General features: G+C 41.6%; 1 protein-coding gene across 8 annotated transcripts in view; it reads left to right on the plus strand.

Annotated features, from left to right (window-relative positions):
- LOC123512922 overlaps positions 1-17,515 on the plus strand; it is a 103,336-nt gene that overhangs the window by 76,381 nt on the left and 9,440 nt on the right. For 6 of the 8 annotated variants that reach the window (XM_045269582.1, XM_045269578.1, XM_045269583.1 and 3 more), the window contains 13 exons: positions 2,234-2,376; positions 3,103-3,169; positions 3,658-3,769; positions 4,663-4,822; positions 5,938-6,013; positions 6,633-6,759; positions 8,434-8,528; positions 8,675-8,854; positions 9,311-9,432; positions 10,565-10,827; positions 11,266-11,396; positions 11,625-13,292; positions 14,118-16,259. In XM_045269582.1, the coding sequence (XP_045125517.1) occupies positions 2,234-2,376; positions 3,103-3,169; positions 3,658-3,769; positions 4,663-4,822; positions 5,938-6,013; positions 6,633-6,759; positions 8,434-8,528; positions 8,675-8,854; positions 9,311-9,432; positions 10,565-10,827; positions 11,266-11,396; positions 11,625-13,292; positions 14,118-16,259 (5,286 nt within the window). The remainder of the gene's footprint in view (positions 1-2,233; positions 2,377-3,102; positions 3,170-3,657; positions 3,770-4,662; positions 4,823-5,937; positions 6,014-6,632; positions 6,760-8,433; positions 8,529-8,674; positions 8,855-9,310; positions 9,433-10,564; positions 10,828-11,265; positions 11,397-11,624; positions 13,293-14,117; positions 16,260-17,515) is intronic. The other 2 variants (XM_045269580.1, XM_045269586.1) reach the window with 2 other exon arrangements.

Here is a 17,515-nt window from a genome sequence, read left to right on the forward strand (position 1 = left end):
GCTTCTCTTTCTTTAATTTCCAAGCCTCTGTTTTATATCCAAGCAGTTTGCATTAGTGTGACGGCCAGTAGTTTACTCTCCCTCTCCCTATCCTGTCTTTCTGTACTCCTTTCTGTATTCATCACTCTCATTTTCTTTTCTTTTCTCATCAATACTTTTCTCATCAATCTGGATGGAAGAAATAATAATGCTCACTATCTTTCTCTTTTCTTTTTATTCCACCTAGATATCTCGTTTTCTTTCACCCTCGTATACCATTTTTTCCTTTTCTTTTTTTTTCCACCTACCCTGTTTTTCTTCAGTACTTCCTTGAATTCAGTACCTCCCGTTAGTTTCCTGCCCGGACCTTCCCCAGCAACGCCTCGATCATCACCAGTGGCGGGGAACAAGATCAACACTCGACAATGGCCCGTATTCTGTCACTGCTTTCCAAAGGCTCCAGTTGAAGATACTCGTGTTTTTAAGAGTATTTTTATGGTTCTAGTGATAGATTGGTAAGATTTCTAGTTTATTAAAAGAAGAAATTGTCTTGGAAACCCAGCCAGTTGTCTTTGTGGCCTTGCAAAATTGTCGCAGTGAGAGGGGAAGGTGTTTCTGAATACCGATCAACACTTACTCTTCGGTTCTCTTCCTCTTTCGGTCCATCTCCACCACTCCCCACCACTCTCCTCTCCACAGTGACCTCACATTCCCATTCCCCCTTCACCCACCCCAGGACACGGCTCGGGCTGAACAAAGAAGATAGTCATTCCCTCTGTCTCTTCTCCTCCTCCTCCTCCTCCTCCTCCTCCTCCTCCTCCTCCTCCTCCTCCTCCTCTCTTCTTCCTCTTCCTTTTCCTTCTCCTGTTTCCTTCTTTGCTCTTCTGTCTTTTCTGTCCCTTCATTCTTTTTTTCAAATTCATGTTTCTCTTTTCTTTCATTCTTGTTTTTACTTTTTTACTTTTTCTCTTGTTTCTATTTTTTGTATTTTCGTTTTTCACTTTCTCATTTCTCTTTCTCTGTTTCTTCTTTTTTTCTGTTTCGTTTTCTTTGTTCAGTCTTCTATTTTGTTTAGTTTCTTTTTTTTTCTTACTGGTTCCTTCTCTTTCTTTTTTTTTTGTTCATCTTGTTCTTGTTCTTACTCTTCTTATTTTTCGTGTTCTTCATCTCCCATTTCATCTTCCTCTAATTCTTCTTGTCCTCCTCGTATGCTTCCAATTCTTCTTCTTTTCCTTCTTTTATTCTACTTTCCCTTTTGTTCTCGTCTCCTCATCAACTATTTCCCACCACCATCACCACCACCACCACCACCACCACCACCACCACCAGCCTGTCACTTGATATACGTACTGTCAAGGACATCCAGAATTTCTTCACGCCTCAATGATCCTACCAGGCGTCTCTCTCTCTCTCTCTCTCTCTCTCTCTCTCTCTCTCTCTCTCTCTCTCTCTCTCTCTCTCTCTCTCTCTCTCTCTCTCTCTCTCTCTCTCTCTCTCTCTCCGCTTATCACTTCACGTCGCTCTGTTTATCATCTTTTGCAGTTTTCTCTCTTTATTTAACGTTGTCTCGCTCACAACAGCAGCAGCAGCAGCAGCAGCTATAGTAGTAGTAATAGCAGTAGTAGTAGTAGTAGTAGTAGTAGTAGTAGTAGTAGTAGTGGCAGTAGCAGCAGCAGCAGTAGTAGTAGTAGTAGTAGTAGTAGTAGTAGTAGTAGTAGTAGTAATAGTAGTAGTAGTGGTAGTAGTAATAGTAATAGCAGAAGTATTAGTAGTAGTAGTGATATGCAGTAGCAGTAGTAGTAGTAGTAGTAGTAGTAATAGTAGTAGTTTGTTGAGGAAATGTGTTGCTGTTTTTATTCCCACAAACCAATACTACCCTAGTACTATACAGTACAATACAATACTGTACTACTGTTCGAAGAGAAATGGTGCATTAATACAGACTCAGAACTTGAACATATTTTTGTTACCCCAAATAAAAAGTAAGTGAATTAGGTTTGTATTAGTTAAGAGGGATTAGCAACTCTTACATTGGGTAAAACTAGCATAAAAAACATCAATCAACACAAAATGACGGCCAATCGGAAATCAGAACTGTAAAAAATAAGTTATACAAGAAAAACACTGAGAGAGAGAGAGAGAGAGAGAGAGAGAGAGAGAGAGAGAGAGAGAGATAAAGCACAATACAAATTAATACAACACTATGTGCATTTTGATTCATACAAGGCTCACTAATGTTGGTTCACGTGTGCAGGAGGTTGTCGGCTGAAGAACATGTCATATGGTATTGGGGAGACGTGGTTCGACGGGTGTGCCAAGAGGTGCTCCTGCAGACCCTCCGGCAAGAGTGAGTGCCAGCCCAGGTGTGCCATCCAGCCTCGTGATGGTGCCTTGCAGGTGAGTCCCGCCTCCAATAAGTTTTCCGCTCTAGTTCAGTAACGTGGCTGTCGTACGCTCCAATTTTTATTCATTTTTTTTCTTTCCTTTCTTTCTTTATCTCTTTGTCATACACTCTCCTGCAGATGATCATTTCCTTTCGTATTATAAGCCAGCAATAATCTCCAGTGTAAGATAGACAACCCGAAATCTGACTGCTGTTTCATCCGTGTTGTAAATGATCTCTAATTAAACCTGAGCGTAGAGTGACTGTTTCTCCTGAAGGACCACAGAGCCTGTCATTATTTCTCCCCACAATCATCTAGAGTTGAAAGTATCGTGATTTCTCTGTGTAGGAGCCAACATACAAACACATCCATTCAGGTCAGTACTCTCAAACTCTTCTGCGCTTCACCTCCACGATTTCAAAAGGCTTTATCTAAATTTACATCATTTTATTATGTTGTTTTTACGGCAAGATTTCTACATTATTAACTGGAGAAACACTCTTGAATGCCGACCTATATCTCCACATAGTACAAAGCTACAGTGATCTCTTGCTACAATGATCTCTTGCTACAGTGATCTCTTGCTACAATGATCTCTAGCTACCCTCAGTGTGACGTAATTGTCTGTATCTTTAGCTGTAATAATCTCTAAGTAGCCTTAGTGTGACGTAATTATTTGTATCTCTAGCTGCAATAATCTCTAGGTACCCTCAGTGTGACGTAATTATTTCCCTTCAAGGACCCGACGTGTGAGCAGCGACCAGACCCCGCAGACCCACAGTGCTGCTTCATTTACGAGTGTCCCGGTGAGTCTTGCTGGCGGGACTCTTCTGTCTTTCCATGATGTATTTTAAGTTACTATCAGTCATTTCTATATTACTTTGGCGATTATTTTATTCTAGATATTCTGTTTATTTTCTTTTTTTTTTCCTTTTTCTTTTCTTCGGTATTTCTAACTGTTATTAATTACTTTTACTTTACTGTGTTACTTTTTCTCTCGATTTTTTCCAGTATGATAAAATTATTTATATATTTTTTGTCTTTTTATTCCCTCGTTATCTTTCTTCTGGCTTTTTATTGAGTCTTGCGGGCAGGAGGCAGGGAGAGGAAGGGGTGCATACGTACTCTTTCTGCCTCCTCCTCCTCCTCCTCTTCCTCTTTTTTAAGGCCATATAACTATTTGAAAGACTGAAACAAGTGATACTCTAAAATTTCGTAGGTGGACAGAGGGAAATATTTACCTTGTAGCTTAAAATGTTTGCCTTACTGAACCTTTCTTCCTTGATGCGAGCAGGTGACAGTCAGGTGCAGGCGGCGGAGGGTCAGCGTGTGGAAGCCAACCTGCCCAAGCTACTGGTGACCGAGAAGAGCCACCACTCCATCACCCTCGCCTGGGATGACTTCAGGTGTGCATTGAAACCTCATGCTGGTCTTCTTTCCTCCATATCTCCCACCGTGTTTTTCCTCCATTTCTCTTCTTTGGTACAGATATTCATCTATGTTTCCTCCATCTTTCCTCCAAGCTAGAATATTCTATCTCGCTTCTCTCATAGTCAAAATAGTGGTTTTGTAAAATAATCTCACATCAAAACCTGACATCTTTTTTTTATTCCAGAGTGTTCCTTGTTTCTTTCTCTTAATTCACTTCACTTCTATTTCATATCGTGACTCTAGGAACAGTTATAGTAGGTTACAAATTTTTGCATGTATTTGTAACTTTAAGAATATGGTTAGTTTTGTAGTTTAAAAGAGTGTAATCCATTTCTTGTTTCTTCTTATTTAATTTTACTTCATTTCTGGCTCATATTGTGACTTCAGGAACACGTTTAGTAGGTTAGCGATGGATGCAAGTATTTGTAACTTAGGTCTTTGGGAATATGTTTCACTCTGTATATTGAAGGAACAGTGATCGTTATTTTTAAGTAGAACGTGAGATTTTTACGCTCTATAACCAAGTGAACATATCTTACCTGAAGGCTGAACGTGGTGTGAGAATCGCGTGTCTCAACTGAATATATGAAAGCAACAAGCACGCAAGTAAGATATGTGTAATAGATAAAGATAGATGGAAATAGATATGAAAGCAACCAGCAAGAGAGTAAGATGTGCGTAAGAGATAGATAAAGACAGATACAGATAGATATGAAAGCAACCAACACGCAAGCAAGCAACATGACAAACTCTAAAAATGGATAGACAAAATATGAAACCACTCGACACAGGGAAGGTTGAATGTGTGACAAGGACTTTTCGAAGGATATGCAAATCAGATTCCTTTTTCCACTCCAACCCACACCAGGGGCAGGACTTACGAGGGAGGCTACGTGGCGGAGTACAGGAAGGAGATGGAGGTGTCCCCTGGTGAGGAAGAGCTGCCCTGGATGAGGAAGGAGGTGCCTATTGGTGAATTCCAGCCCAGACTCACCGTGGAAGGTCTTCAGCCTGACACACTGTATGAGGTAAGACTGAAGGAGGAGGAAAAGAAGGAAAAGATTGTGTTCCATTGTGTTACTTTTTTTTATACCATGTGGGCTTTTCACGGGAATTTATGGGCTAAAGGGGATACATTTGGGGTACCTCCTATCTCGAAGCCCACCCGCTAGGAAACCGTTGCCCCGAGTGAGGAAGCCCAACCCACACTCGGACCGTGCGCTTGGAGACCCCTCGGACCCCAAACCACGCATGGTTCCACTGTACCTTTTCTTCCATTTTTGTTTATTTATATTTTTCTATGAAGGTTTCTGGCTCAAGGCAACAAAAATAGACTGAAGGAGGCGGAAAAGACTGTGTTCCATTATGTAATACTTGTCCTTTTCTTTCATTTTTTTGTTTATTTGTATTTTTCTATGAAGGTTTCTAACTCAAGGCTACAAAAGGACACAGGTGCCAGTCCCTAAAGACGAGAGCCAAAATGAGTTAGCCAAAATTGTATTAGTTAACTGTGATACATTTTGCGTTTTTAGTTTCATTCCACGTGTTTTGATGGTGGTTGCAGTTCACTCTATAGTCTTTCTGCTCTAAAGTGGCTCCTGGATTCAAAACATGTTGTAGCTTATTGATAACGTAATTGATTTGATGTGAATAATACTTGTTTTCTGTTGATCAACTCACTTATTACAAGGACAGCTCACGGTTTTCCTGAAGATCCGACAACCACGCATTCCCCGGGACACCATTCAAACCGAGACCCAGGAGCCACTTTAGAGTAGACAGACTCTAGCTGTGGTATGGTGTCTTCATAATGAATTCACTGCATTATTTACCGTGATTCTTAACAACTATATTGTGGTTGTATCTCTAATGGTAACCTCACGTTCTCTTTATTGCATGCATGAGAGAAACATTATGAAGCAAAGTTAGAGATGCGTCCAGTGAACTCTCCACTATTTCCCATTTTCCTTCGAGTAGTTACGGTGAACGAAACACAAAGAGGCGAATGAGCACAGATAATTCCAGTGAACTCTTCATTTTACGTCTTGAGCCATTTCGTGTATCATCATTACCTGTTTTCCTTCCTGTAGTTAAGGCGTGAGAGGGAAAGGCTATGAAGTCAAACTGTTGTCTTCTCTCATAGGTACGAGTGTCTATTTTCGACGAGGCGGAGGACAAGCGGCGGGAGAGTACGGAGACAATCAACGTGAGGACGGAAGGTGAGTGTGTGAGCGTGGGAGCGTGGGAGGGACGACAGGAAGGTGGAAAGTGAAGGCCAAGGGGGAGAGAGAGGGAGTGGTGAGGGAAAAAAAACGAGTGAGAAAAGCGGAAAGGAAACTTGAGGGCTGGGAAGGAAATGTTAAGCTACGGAGGATGAAGAGGAAAGGGAAATTGCAGCATGAAGATAGCATAATAATGTGATGTGCTTTTCTTTTTCTTCTTTCTCAGTGTCATTTTTTTCTTCTCTCATTCTTTTTCATCGCTTTTTAGGGGATCTCAAGAAACTCAACATTACACATTAAACCCGACTGTTCTGTTTATCTATGGGTAATCTAACTGAACTTTCTAATTCACAAGTGTAGCGGGAGTTAATATATATATATATATATATATATATATATATATATATATATATATATATATATATATATATATATATATATATATATATATATATATATATATGTCCACAGACTAACATCCACAGACTCTCTCTCTCTCTCTCTCTCTCTCTCTCTCTCTCTCTCTCTCTCTCTCTCTCTCTCTCTCTCTCTCTCTCGTTACTTTTCCTGTTTATCTCCTCTATATATAACTTTCCCCCGTGCCTTCCTCCTGCAGCTGGATGTGTGTACGGGAACGATTCTTACCCAGTGGGGGAGTTCCTGCGGGGCTGTGATGAGAGGTGCAAGTGTATGGCCAGCGGGGAGGTGCAGTGCTTCGAGCGTTGTTCTCCGCCTTTCGCACGGTGAGTCACGCGAGCTTTTCATGGTGGTGGTTGGAGTCAATTTTGTTATTCCTCCTTTCTTTCTTTTTTCTTTTCTTTTATTGGTATTTGATAGTTCGCTGTATGTTTTTATTTTTTTTCTCTTCCATATTTTTTCTCAATGTCAGCAATCCAGATTTAGTTAGGATACTCAAGATCGACCGTACCAAATCCACGTAAGTCATGCGTGGTGGTCATTGCTCTATAGTAAAGAGTACGTCTTGAGCCTGTCCTGCCCTTGTTCTATCCCAGTTCGACCTTCTTTCGTTAACAAATATGAGTTCAAGTCGCTTTAGTACGTGTTCCAGTGACATTTTTCCCACGAAGACATCTGACACTGATGACATCGGTTTTGGATGGGAAAATGGAATATATTGCTTGCATGTGCCTATGTGTTTGTTCCCAATGCCAAGCACACTGAATAGCCACATAAACTAAGGTTCCTCCACCATAAAACACAGTAAACAGACAAACGAATAAACAAAACAACACGTAACAATGAAATGCAAACACTATATTTTATAATCGCTTGGATAAACAAACTAAACTACAAGGAAACAACGCAATTACTTCACTCATCGCAAGGTGTGATTTTCTAGGTCAGCGCATTCGAGAGCCGCTGTTAGAGGTTGTCACACTCTTGAATCAGCTATTGTTCTGCGGTCACACTTCAGGTTAACAGTGGAAAGCGCTCCTCTGAGAAGGGCGTGGCGGGGAGGGGAGGGGTGTTGTCATCGGCTCGTTTCCATGGGTCCGGGGGGCGGGTTAGCCACGGTTGGGGTTAGCAGACTGAGTGAAGAAGCGTAGATGCGAGTAGAGACGAATAAACAGTAGAAGGACGAAATAGATAGATAAGTAGATACAGTACGTAGATTGGTAGGCACTAGACAGATAGATGAACAAAACAAATGAGAAGATATAATAGACTCGCTGATAGATAGATAAACAAAACAAATGAGATAATCAACAAATATTTAATACGTGTCTATATAATGCCGCGACCCATTACTCAACAAACCCTTCCGTTCATCGGTCCTTTCCTGAATTTCAGCTATTGTTCGTCAAATTTGAAGCGTTAATACAATATTAGTACTACGCCTGAGGATCGAACGACGGGGCGCCACAATCGACCCCTACTCACTCCTTTCAACCACTCTATTGACCTTGCTGATTATATTGATTCCGTGTTGTAAGCCCGGCCATTTATCACGTCCCTGGATGGCCCCCATTGATCCTTGTGGCTTAATGCTGACCACACTGAGAACTCTAGCGTGGATAAATACTAGCTTTCATAATGGTTCTGTCGTTACTGTGAAAGAACGACGAGTGTATGCCTGTGATTTTTTTTTTTTTCCTGAGAACAGCAGCACAAAAAACATTAGCTAAAAGAAAACAGGTTAATTATGGAAGTTATTATGTTAGAATGAAAGTCAATACGATGATGTTTATGATTTATGCAGATTATAAGGTTGACAGGTGATGGGAACGGATTTGCTTACGGCGACATGAACGTAACCTATTCCGGACACTTTCACGCTCCCAATGACTTTTCCCCCTAGATACATATGTGTTATAGATGTCTTATATTTTGTTCCTGTTCATACTGTTCATTATATCTAGTGTTTCAATTCTATTATGTTTTCTCCCTCTCTGTAGAGCTGGGTCATACATCGACGATCCAATGTGCAAGGAGATACCACATGAATCGGACGAGTGTTGCGTGGCGGTGCAGTGCGAGAGCAGCGCGCAAGGTAAGAATGGAAAGGCGCTGTAGCATTATCACCAATTTGTTCCTTAGGTGATACGTATTTCATAAGGATTATTGGTTAGGGACTTCCAGGTGATGATATGCAGTAGTATTATTATCAGTAATATTATTATCTCCCTTCTCGGTCAGCAGCCAAGGAGGAGTGTGTGAACGTGGTGTGTGGACCTAACGCAGAGTGCTCTCCGGGTGTAGCAGTGGTGAAGGACCTCACACTGCTCGATGGGGAGGCAGACGAGCCCGTGAACCTGTGCCGCTGTCTGGATGGATTTATTGGCAACGCTTCTGATATTGTCACAGGCTGTGTTTCAGGTAGGTCTCTCTCTCTCTCTCTCTCTCTCTCTCTCTCTCTCTGACGAGACTGGCCCTTGGCAACATCAGTCTCTTTCACAATGTATGTATGTATGTATGCATGTATATAATATGTATGTATGTATATATTGTGAATAAAAGTTCTGAATCTGAATCTGAATCTCTCTCTCTCTCTCTCTCTCTCTCTCTCTCTCTCTCTCTCTGATGTAATATTGTAGGTAGTTTATTGAAATAACATTCGCATCTTCATCAAAGGTTTATATCATGTTAATTTAAATGAAGTAGATATTCATTCAGTTTATTGATAATTCACTGTTGGTTCTTTCATTGGATAGATCACGATTTGGAAAGACTTCATACTTTGCCCAGAAAAAGTCAGTTTCGGGAAAATTTGAAAACTAAAAATATTTTCGCTATATATCCAATATTTTCTTTTCCCTTCCTAAAAAAAACCAGCCTCAGGAGCCAAGGAGGGAGGCTGCACCTTCAAGAACAGCACGTACAGACCCGGGGATGTGTTCTATGACATGTGTACCCTGCGCTGCACCTGCAATAACAACACTGAGCTGGAGTGCGAGGTGTGTATTTTATCTAATTTTTACCTAGTATTATACAGGGTTCGAGTGGGGCTCATAGTGACCTGTCTCCATATCTATATTTATTCAACTTTTCCTTAAATTTGTGCACACTTTCTGCTGCTACAATCTCTTCACATATTCCGTTCCAAATATCCACCGTCCTGTGTGGAAAACCCAAAACTTTTTAATGTTTCTTGAACATTGACTTTTCTTGATCTTCTTGGAATGTCCTCTTGTTTGCCTACCTCCATCCTCCGTTAGTGATACAAGGTTTTGTCTATATATCTTTTCCATATGGTTTACTAACTTGTACATCGTTATTAGATCTTTTCATTCCCATCTATCCTTCAAAGATGGTACTACTAGTTCCATTTCCTTCAGTCTTTCTTCATAGGGAAGATCCTTTATTTCTGGCACCACCCTTGTAACAGTCCTTTCGATTCTTTCTATTCTCTTGATGTCTTTTTGTTTGTTTGGTGACCACACCACTGCAACATAGTTTAGTCTAGGTCTTATCACAGTGGTTGTCATCTTTTTCATCATACTTTTTTTTTTTTTTTTTTTTTTTTTTTTTTTTTGTCCAAGTAATGAAATGCCACCCTGATGTTAGTTAGCGTCCTGTATGTTGAGGCAAATAACCCATTTATGTGTCTTTCTGGAGTCAGGGTGTTTTGTATAATTACTCCCAGGTGTGTGTGTGTGTGTGTGTGAGGACCCTTTGGAGCTTGTGAAGTCAGTGCATGTGCAATGATGAAGTGAAGTCTGGTGTGTGGTGTGTGTGTTATAATGTTCTTGAAATGGAAATATATTTGTTTAAGATTCCCTTGAGAATTATTAAATGATCTGTGGTAGTGCTGCAATGAGAGACCAAGACGTGAGGGTAGTGAAGCAATAGTAGAAAGAAAACTTAGTGAATAATTGCTATTTGCTATTTTTGCACACAAAATATCTGATAAATTGCCGTGGGTTTGACTTATAAATAAAGAAAGTAATGCATTTCACTTTTACAACTACCACTAGTTGCCTCATTAACTTACTACCGGCCAGACTTTGAAAAATTCATTTCACTGTACGTTATTCCTTGAACTCAGCTTACCTGCTCCTCCACAACTCTAACTCCCGACTTCCTCAGCCTCGCTGTGAGTTCTCCCATGAAGACGGCACAGAGACAGAGCCTGGCTGCAAGTATATCACAGATCCTGATGACTCATGCTGCCGAATCCGTGTCTGCAACTCCACCTCTGAGGCTGTCACCGATGATGCCCTTGCCTCATCGCTGCCTTCTGATGGTTGCACACAAGGCAATGTCACTTATGCCAGACATGCTACCTTTTACAATGGCTGTGAGTCGCAATGTGTCTGCATTGGCTTTGGTGACATCTCCTGCACTCCAAGGTAAGCAAGGACACAAGAATATAAGATTGTAAACAAGTAAAGGGGAAACCATAACACATTGGGATCATGGTTATTTGTCTGACCAGCTGCTCTAATTAGACAGTCTTGGTGCTGGAGAAGGTAATGAACCATGCTAAGTAATGTTTAAATATTCTCATGTCTATTTGGCTACTGTCTATTTATATCAGTATTGCGTCATTTTTGCCCACGTTTATTTATTTACTATTATTTTTTTTTTTTTTTATGCAAGAAGGGAAGCCAGCCCAGAGCAACAAAAATTAAAAAAGGCCCACTTGATTACCAATTCCCTTAAAGTGATAGTTACCTATGATCTCTCTCTCTCTCTCTCTCTCTCTCTCTCTCTCTCTCTCTCTCTCTCTCTCTCTCTCTCTTTCTCTCTTTCTCTCTCTCTGAGGATAACATTATGATCTCCCTCAGGTGTCCACCGTTCAAGGTCATGCCTGAAGGTGCAGAAAAATGTGAGACTCTGCCAGACCCTAACGATTCGTGCTGCTCCATCACAGTCTGTGACGAGCCCACTCCTGATGTCATGAGGGCCAACATCACTGGTGTGTTGTGTGTTGTGGTTGCCTGTGTGGTGTGAGTCACCTGTGTTGTGTGTTGAGTGTCTCATGTGATGTGTGTCAAGTGTGCTTGGTGCTTGGTGTGCCTTGATGACCTATTTATGTGTCTTCATTCTTTTGTGTCCATTTAGTGTTCTAATTTTGAGATATACATGTACATTTGTGTAAATGTTATACTGTATGTAATTCTGATTAATGTTCATCCATTCCCAGAACTGGAAGACGAAGTGATGAGAAATATGACAGAGACAGATAAGGAAATGATGATGAATGAAATGAGAAACATGACAGACATGGAGAAGGAAATCATGATGAAGAAGATGCTGAACATGACAGACACAGAGAAAGAAGCAGCAATGAAGAACATGACAGAAATTGTTGATGAGGTGATGACTGAAGCCCATGAGCTGGAGTCCACTCACAACGACACCCTCGGCCATGACCACACCCATGACAACGAGGAAGAACTGACAGGCATACACACCCACGAACACACCCACGCTGACGGCACCACCCACTCCCACCCCCATGACCACAGCATGAACCACACCCATGATGAGCATGACTTGATGCTCTTGCACGAACACATGAATGACACCCATGACCATGAGCATGGCATGGGTGACATGCACACTCATGAAGATGGAACCACCCACACTCACAATGATACAATAGACCATGACCACACCCATGACAGCGAGGGTGAAGTGACTGGTGAACACACCCATGCTGATGGCACCACCCACTCCCATCCCCACGACCACAGCACGAACCACACCCACGATGAGCATGACATGGTTGACGTACACCTGCACACCCATGAAGACGGCACCACACACAGCCACCCTCATGACCCTAATGACATACACACTCACAATGACACCATAGATCATGACCACACCCATGAGAATGAGCATGAACTGACTGGAATACACACTCATGAACACACCCATGCTGATGGCACCACCCACTCCCACCCTCATGACCACAGTATGAACCACACCCATGATGAGCACGACATGGCTGTGATGCACATGCACGAACACACCCATGAAGATGGCACCACACACAGCCACCCTCACAACCATGCTATGAATGACACTCATGACCATGAGCATGGCATGGATGACATGCACATTCATGAAGATGGAACTACTCATAGTCATGATGAAACTTTTGGACATGATCACACTCATGAGCATGAACACGAACTAACTGGTGTACACACCCACGAACACACCCATGCTGACGGCACCACCCACTCCCACCCTCATGACCACAGCATGAACCACACCCACGATGAGCATGACATGGCTGTGATGCATATGCACACCCATGAGGATGGCACCACACACAGCCATCCTCATGACCCCAACATGGAACATTCACATGACCATGATATGCACCATGAAAATGATATGGATGGAATTGGCAATCACACTCATGTTCACGAAAACGGCCTTGTACATTCTCACCCTCATCACCACGATGAGGACGAGGGCCACAATCACACACACTTCAATAATGTTTTGGATAAGAAGAGTCGAGCAGAGGATCTGGGCAGCCACGACCTGAACATCCTGAAGGTGACGGCCGTCAACGCCACGGCTGTCATGATAAGAGTGGCTGTCTCTGATGCTGTGCGGCTCAAGGTTCTTTCCTCTGAGGACCAGCACTTCATTGTCCTGTTCAGTCCTGATTCTCTAACTTGGTCAGAAAAGAAGGTCTTTGTGAGGGATATTGAAATAGAGAACCTGAATGAGATTGTTATGTACCTGAACGACCTGCAGCCTGCAACAGCCTACCAGTTCCGTGTGTCTTTCCTTGACCTGGTCAGCTCCACCTCCAAGGCCACACTCCTCAGCAGCTCCTCTGATCCAGGTTGGTTCTGCTCTGCAGTAAGCTTTTTGTTGTGCATGAGATCAGCAATTCCTCAGTAATTGCACCTCATGTAGCTATACGTAAGGCATGGAGTAGGAAACTCTGCATTTTTAAATAATTTCCTCTAGCATGCTTTTCAGTGAATTTTTTATGATCTTTTCACATTTTCATGCATGAATGGAACTTTATGGATTCTCAGAGAATTGTATAGGTTGCCTAAATATCTTTTACATTTTCAAATGAGCTGCGAGTAGTATTTGCATTTTGAAATAACACAACTCCACCTTACTTTAAAGACTTAAGAGAAATGCTGGTGCAGAACATATCATGTAAACAAGCCACATTTTTTATTGGAGCAACAAAGCTCATGCTTTGTTATCATGGATTGGTGACACAGTTTGTAAAGTAGCTTGCTTATCTCAGTGTTTTGCATTCTTCAGAAATAAAGAGTTTGGCTTGCATATTTTTTGTAGTTGGGCAGTAGACATCAGTAAACATACCCACTTGATGCAAACAAATGCTTTACATCATAATTGAGAAATAATGTGATGTTATATTTAAAATGTCATTTTTGTAGAAACTTTTGTTGGAGGTCATTCCTGTAATAGTACATGCCTGTTTGACTTCTGGCTCTTAAACTAATTCATGTCACAAAAATCAATCAATCAATTTCTTTATTTTGAAAACTTTGAAACATAATGATTCTAAATTATGATTACCAAATACTATTTTAAACACTTTCTACTTGTTAGCGCTTCCATCCCAAAGAAGGTTAATTGCATCATGGCTTATGTGAATGTGAACATGCAGTGTGGTCTGTTGTAGGTGTGCCAGAACCCTCCAGGCTGGAGTGTGTTGAGGGTGAGATCATCGAGGAAGAGACAGAATGTGGGAGTCGGTGCACCTGTAGTGGAGGACAGATCCACTGCAAGCCTCGGTGTCCTCTGTTTCAGCTTCCACCAGACTTAAATTGCACTATTATCACAAGCCCACAAGACCCCTGCTGCTCTGTGCCAGACTGCCAAGTGATGCCTCTGGAGCATGACACATCAGCACCACAGGAACACACTGAGGTTACTCTTGTGGTGTCTGATGGGATGATGGAGATGAATAGCACTCATGAGTCCAGTAGCTTGCCAGATGACAAGAATCTTACCAGCAATGACTTCATGACGACTCTGACTGATGAGCCTGATGATGTTCCTAGCACTGATTCAGTCATGGGGGAGGATGTTGCTCATGCCGCCACAGATATTGAAAAGGATATGATTAATGACACAGAAGATATCCTGCCCAGGAATAAGACTTCTTTCCTCGAAGAGAAGTCCTCCTCTTCTGACAGACCTCGGAAACACTTCACGTCTTTGAATGATCTTCTGACTAAACACAAACAGCTTGGGAGTTTCCCACTCAATACAACGACAGTCAAGACTCCTACACTCGTGGAAGGCTCAAAGAGAGATGGAATGCTGAACAACACTCACGCAGAAGCACCTCACCAACACAATGCTTCCCTGTTAGTTCTTGTGGATGGCAAAGACACTAACATGATCAACACTACTGAGCCAGATGACTCAGATATTATGACCACAAATGAGGAATCCAAGACTGATTTTGAAACTTCAGATACATATGATGCTGAATACTCTGTAGATGAAACCCATTTACAAAACAATAACAGTGAAAGTCTCCTGATCAATGGAACAATTAGTATCTTCCCCAATAAAGTAAATGTAAATGAGGTTAAGTCTTCAAAAACTGATGGTGATGTCCTCAAAACTTCCACTGATGACAGGAGTCACCTCTTTTCATCATCCAGCCCAGGGATAAATGAAACTCACTCCATTGATCTGTCTGAATCAGATTCAGCCGATGCTGTGTCGGCCTCTCAAGTGGGCAACTCAGAGGATCCCAACTCAAAGGACCCTCCCACGTACCTGCCGGACCACCACTTCAATATAAGTGAAATTTTAGATGCTGAGTTGAAAGAAAATTTACATCTGGTACCTTTTGAACGCAAAGCTGGATCTGAAGAGCCTGAGAGTAATGGCCATTTGCCTTTCAATCAAGAAGAAGGTTCTTACATTGCAACTGATCAGGAGCACCATGTGGACATTGGTGACTATGATTATGAAGAGAACTTACATCTACCTCTTGAGCACAGAGACGGTTCTGAACAACCTGGAAGTGATGGCTATTTGCCGCTGCATGAAGAGGAAAGTTCTTATTTGCCATCTGATCAGGAGCACCGTGTGAACATTAGTGAAATACACAGTGCTGACTATGACTTTGAAGAAAACTTACATCTACCTCTTGAGCACAGAGATGGTTCTGAACAGCCTGGAAGTGATGTCTACTTACCATTGCATGAGGAAGCAAATTCTTACTTACCAAATGATCAGGAGCACCGTGTGAACATTAGTGAAATTCATGATGCTGACTATGAAGAGAACCTACATCTACCTTTTGAGCACAGAGAAGGTCATGAACAGCCTGGAAGTGATGGCTTTTTACCACTGCACCAAGAAGGCTCTTACTTACCAACTGATCAGGAACACCATGTAAACCTTAGCGGAATCCACAGTGCTGACTATGACTATGAAGAGAACTTACATCTACCTTTTGAGCACAGAGATGATTTTGAAGAACCTGGAGATGTTGGATTTTTACCTTTGAATCATGAGGAGAGGCAATCCTTACCTTCTGACCACAAGGATGAGTGGAACCTTACAGAAGATGACAGGGAACACTTTGAAACCCCGCACCACACCAACCACTCGACTCAGACGCGAGTTGAAACATCCTACCACGTTGAGTATAGCGATGGTATGAACCACTCTGGCTCGGACTCACCCAGTGTCCATGAGCATGTCTCCCACCACTCAGTGAGAGGAGAGCCACCAATCAATGACAGGATGCACCATTTGGATTCCTCAAGCAAGAATAACCTCCATGATCAAAGTAAAGGTATTCTGACTCAGCTAAAAAGACAGTGGTGTTTAGGGCCTTGGAGGCATGAGAGTTTTGGACTGCTTGACATCAAGGTGTGGGGAGAACACACGTCACAAAGGGACTCCTGGTTTTCTGTTTTGTTATAGAATATTTAGTGATTGTACTTAAGAGGAAGTTAACAGTTCTCAAAAGAAGTCCAGGAGAGTTACCCTTGAGGTACAACAACACAAGCTTCAGCATTATGGGTCTGCAGGAAACACTGATTACTGCCTCACATGCAGCTGGATCTTTGTTCTCATTATAGGAAACTGTTTATATATATATATATATATATATATATATATATATATATATATATATATATATATATATATATATATATATATATATATATATATATATATAAAATGAGAAAAAGAATAAGCTTAATGTCTTAGTTACTTGCTTAAAATTTAGTGTGTAGAGCAGGCCAAAGGAAGTTTGTTTTGAAGTTTGCAGTTCATGACATGCATTGAACAATTGCAAAGTGTAATAGTATCCATGAAGTTCATATATCATTATCATGCATCATCAGCAGACTGTCCTTTGGTGGGTTCTCATGGTAGATGGGTTAAACCTGAGCAGAAATTAGTGTGCTGGGAGACAGGGAAGAGTGGGATCTCTGCCATTCATGTTTTGTAATTCATGAGTTGCACTTCATGGGACAACCTCATGTTGGCCAAAGAGAGATTTTTTGTCATTAACTTATTGTAAATGAGTAGATGCAGTTGTGAGATAATTAGTATGTAGTATGATCTCTCTTTGGACTTTAAATGATAGACAGACACAAGGCTTAAAAGAGCTTTAGTTGTAATAGATGTCAGCAGGGCTTATAACAGTGATATGAGCTGATGTATGGATGTTCACACAGGCAGTAGGATGCAGGGAGTTCTAGTCTTGTTTAGTGTCTCATTGGCCTTAGTGGTGGTGGAACACTAGGTGTTTGTTGTGAGAGGTGTGTGCTGCAGGCTTTGTTAACAATGTACTACTGCCTACTGATTGCCTTAGTTCAGCAAATGTTTATCTTTTCATATAGTAAGGTGGCTTTTAGAGCTTAGAATAGATGTGCAAAGAATTTCACCTTTGACAGTTGTCTCTAGAAATGTGTGGATGAAAATGTGTCTTTTTGTTGTTGAAGTGCTTTCTGTGCATGGCTGTTGTGGCTTCACTCCTCTTCATTAGCCAGATTCTTGTACTACCAACTGTTTGCTGCTGTTGTGTCTTCTCTTATT

Source organism: Portunus trituberculatus, chromosome 35 (assembly GCF_017591435.1).
Source record: "Portunus trituberculatus isolate SZX2019 chromosome 35, ASM1759143v1, whole genome shotgun sequence".
NCBI classification, from domain to species: Eukaryota; Metazoa; Arthropoda; class Malacostraca; order Decapoda; family Portunidae; genus Portunus; species Portunus trituberculatus.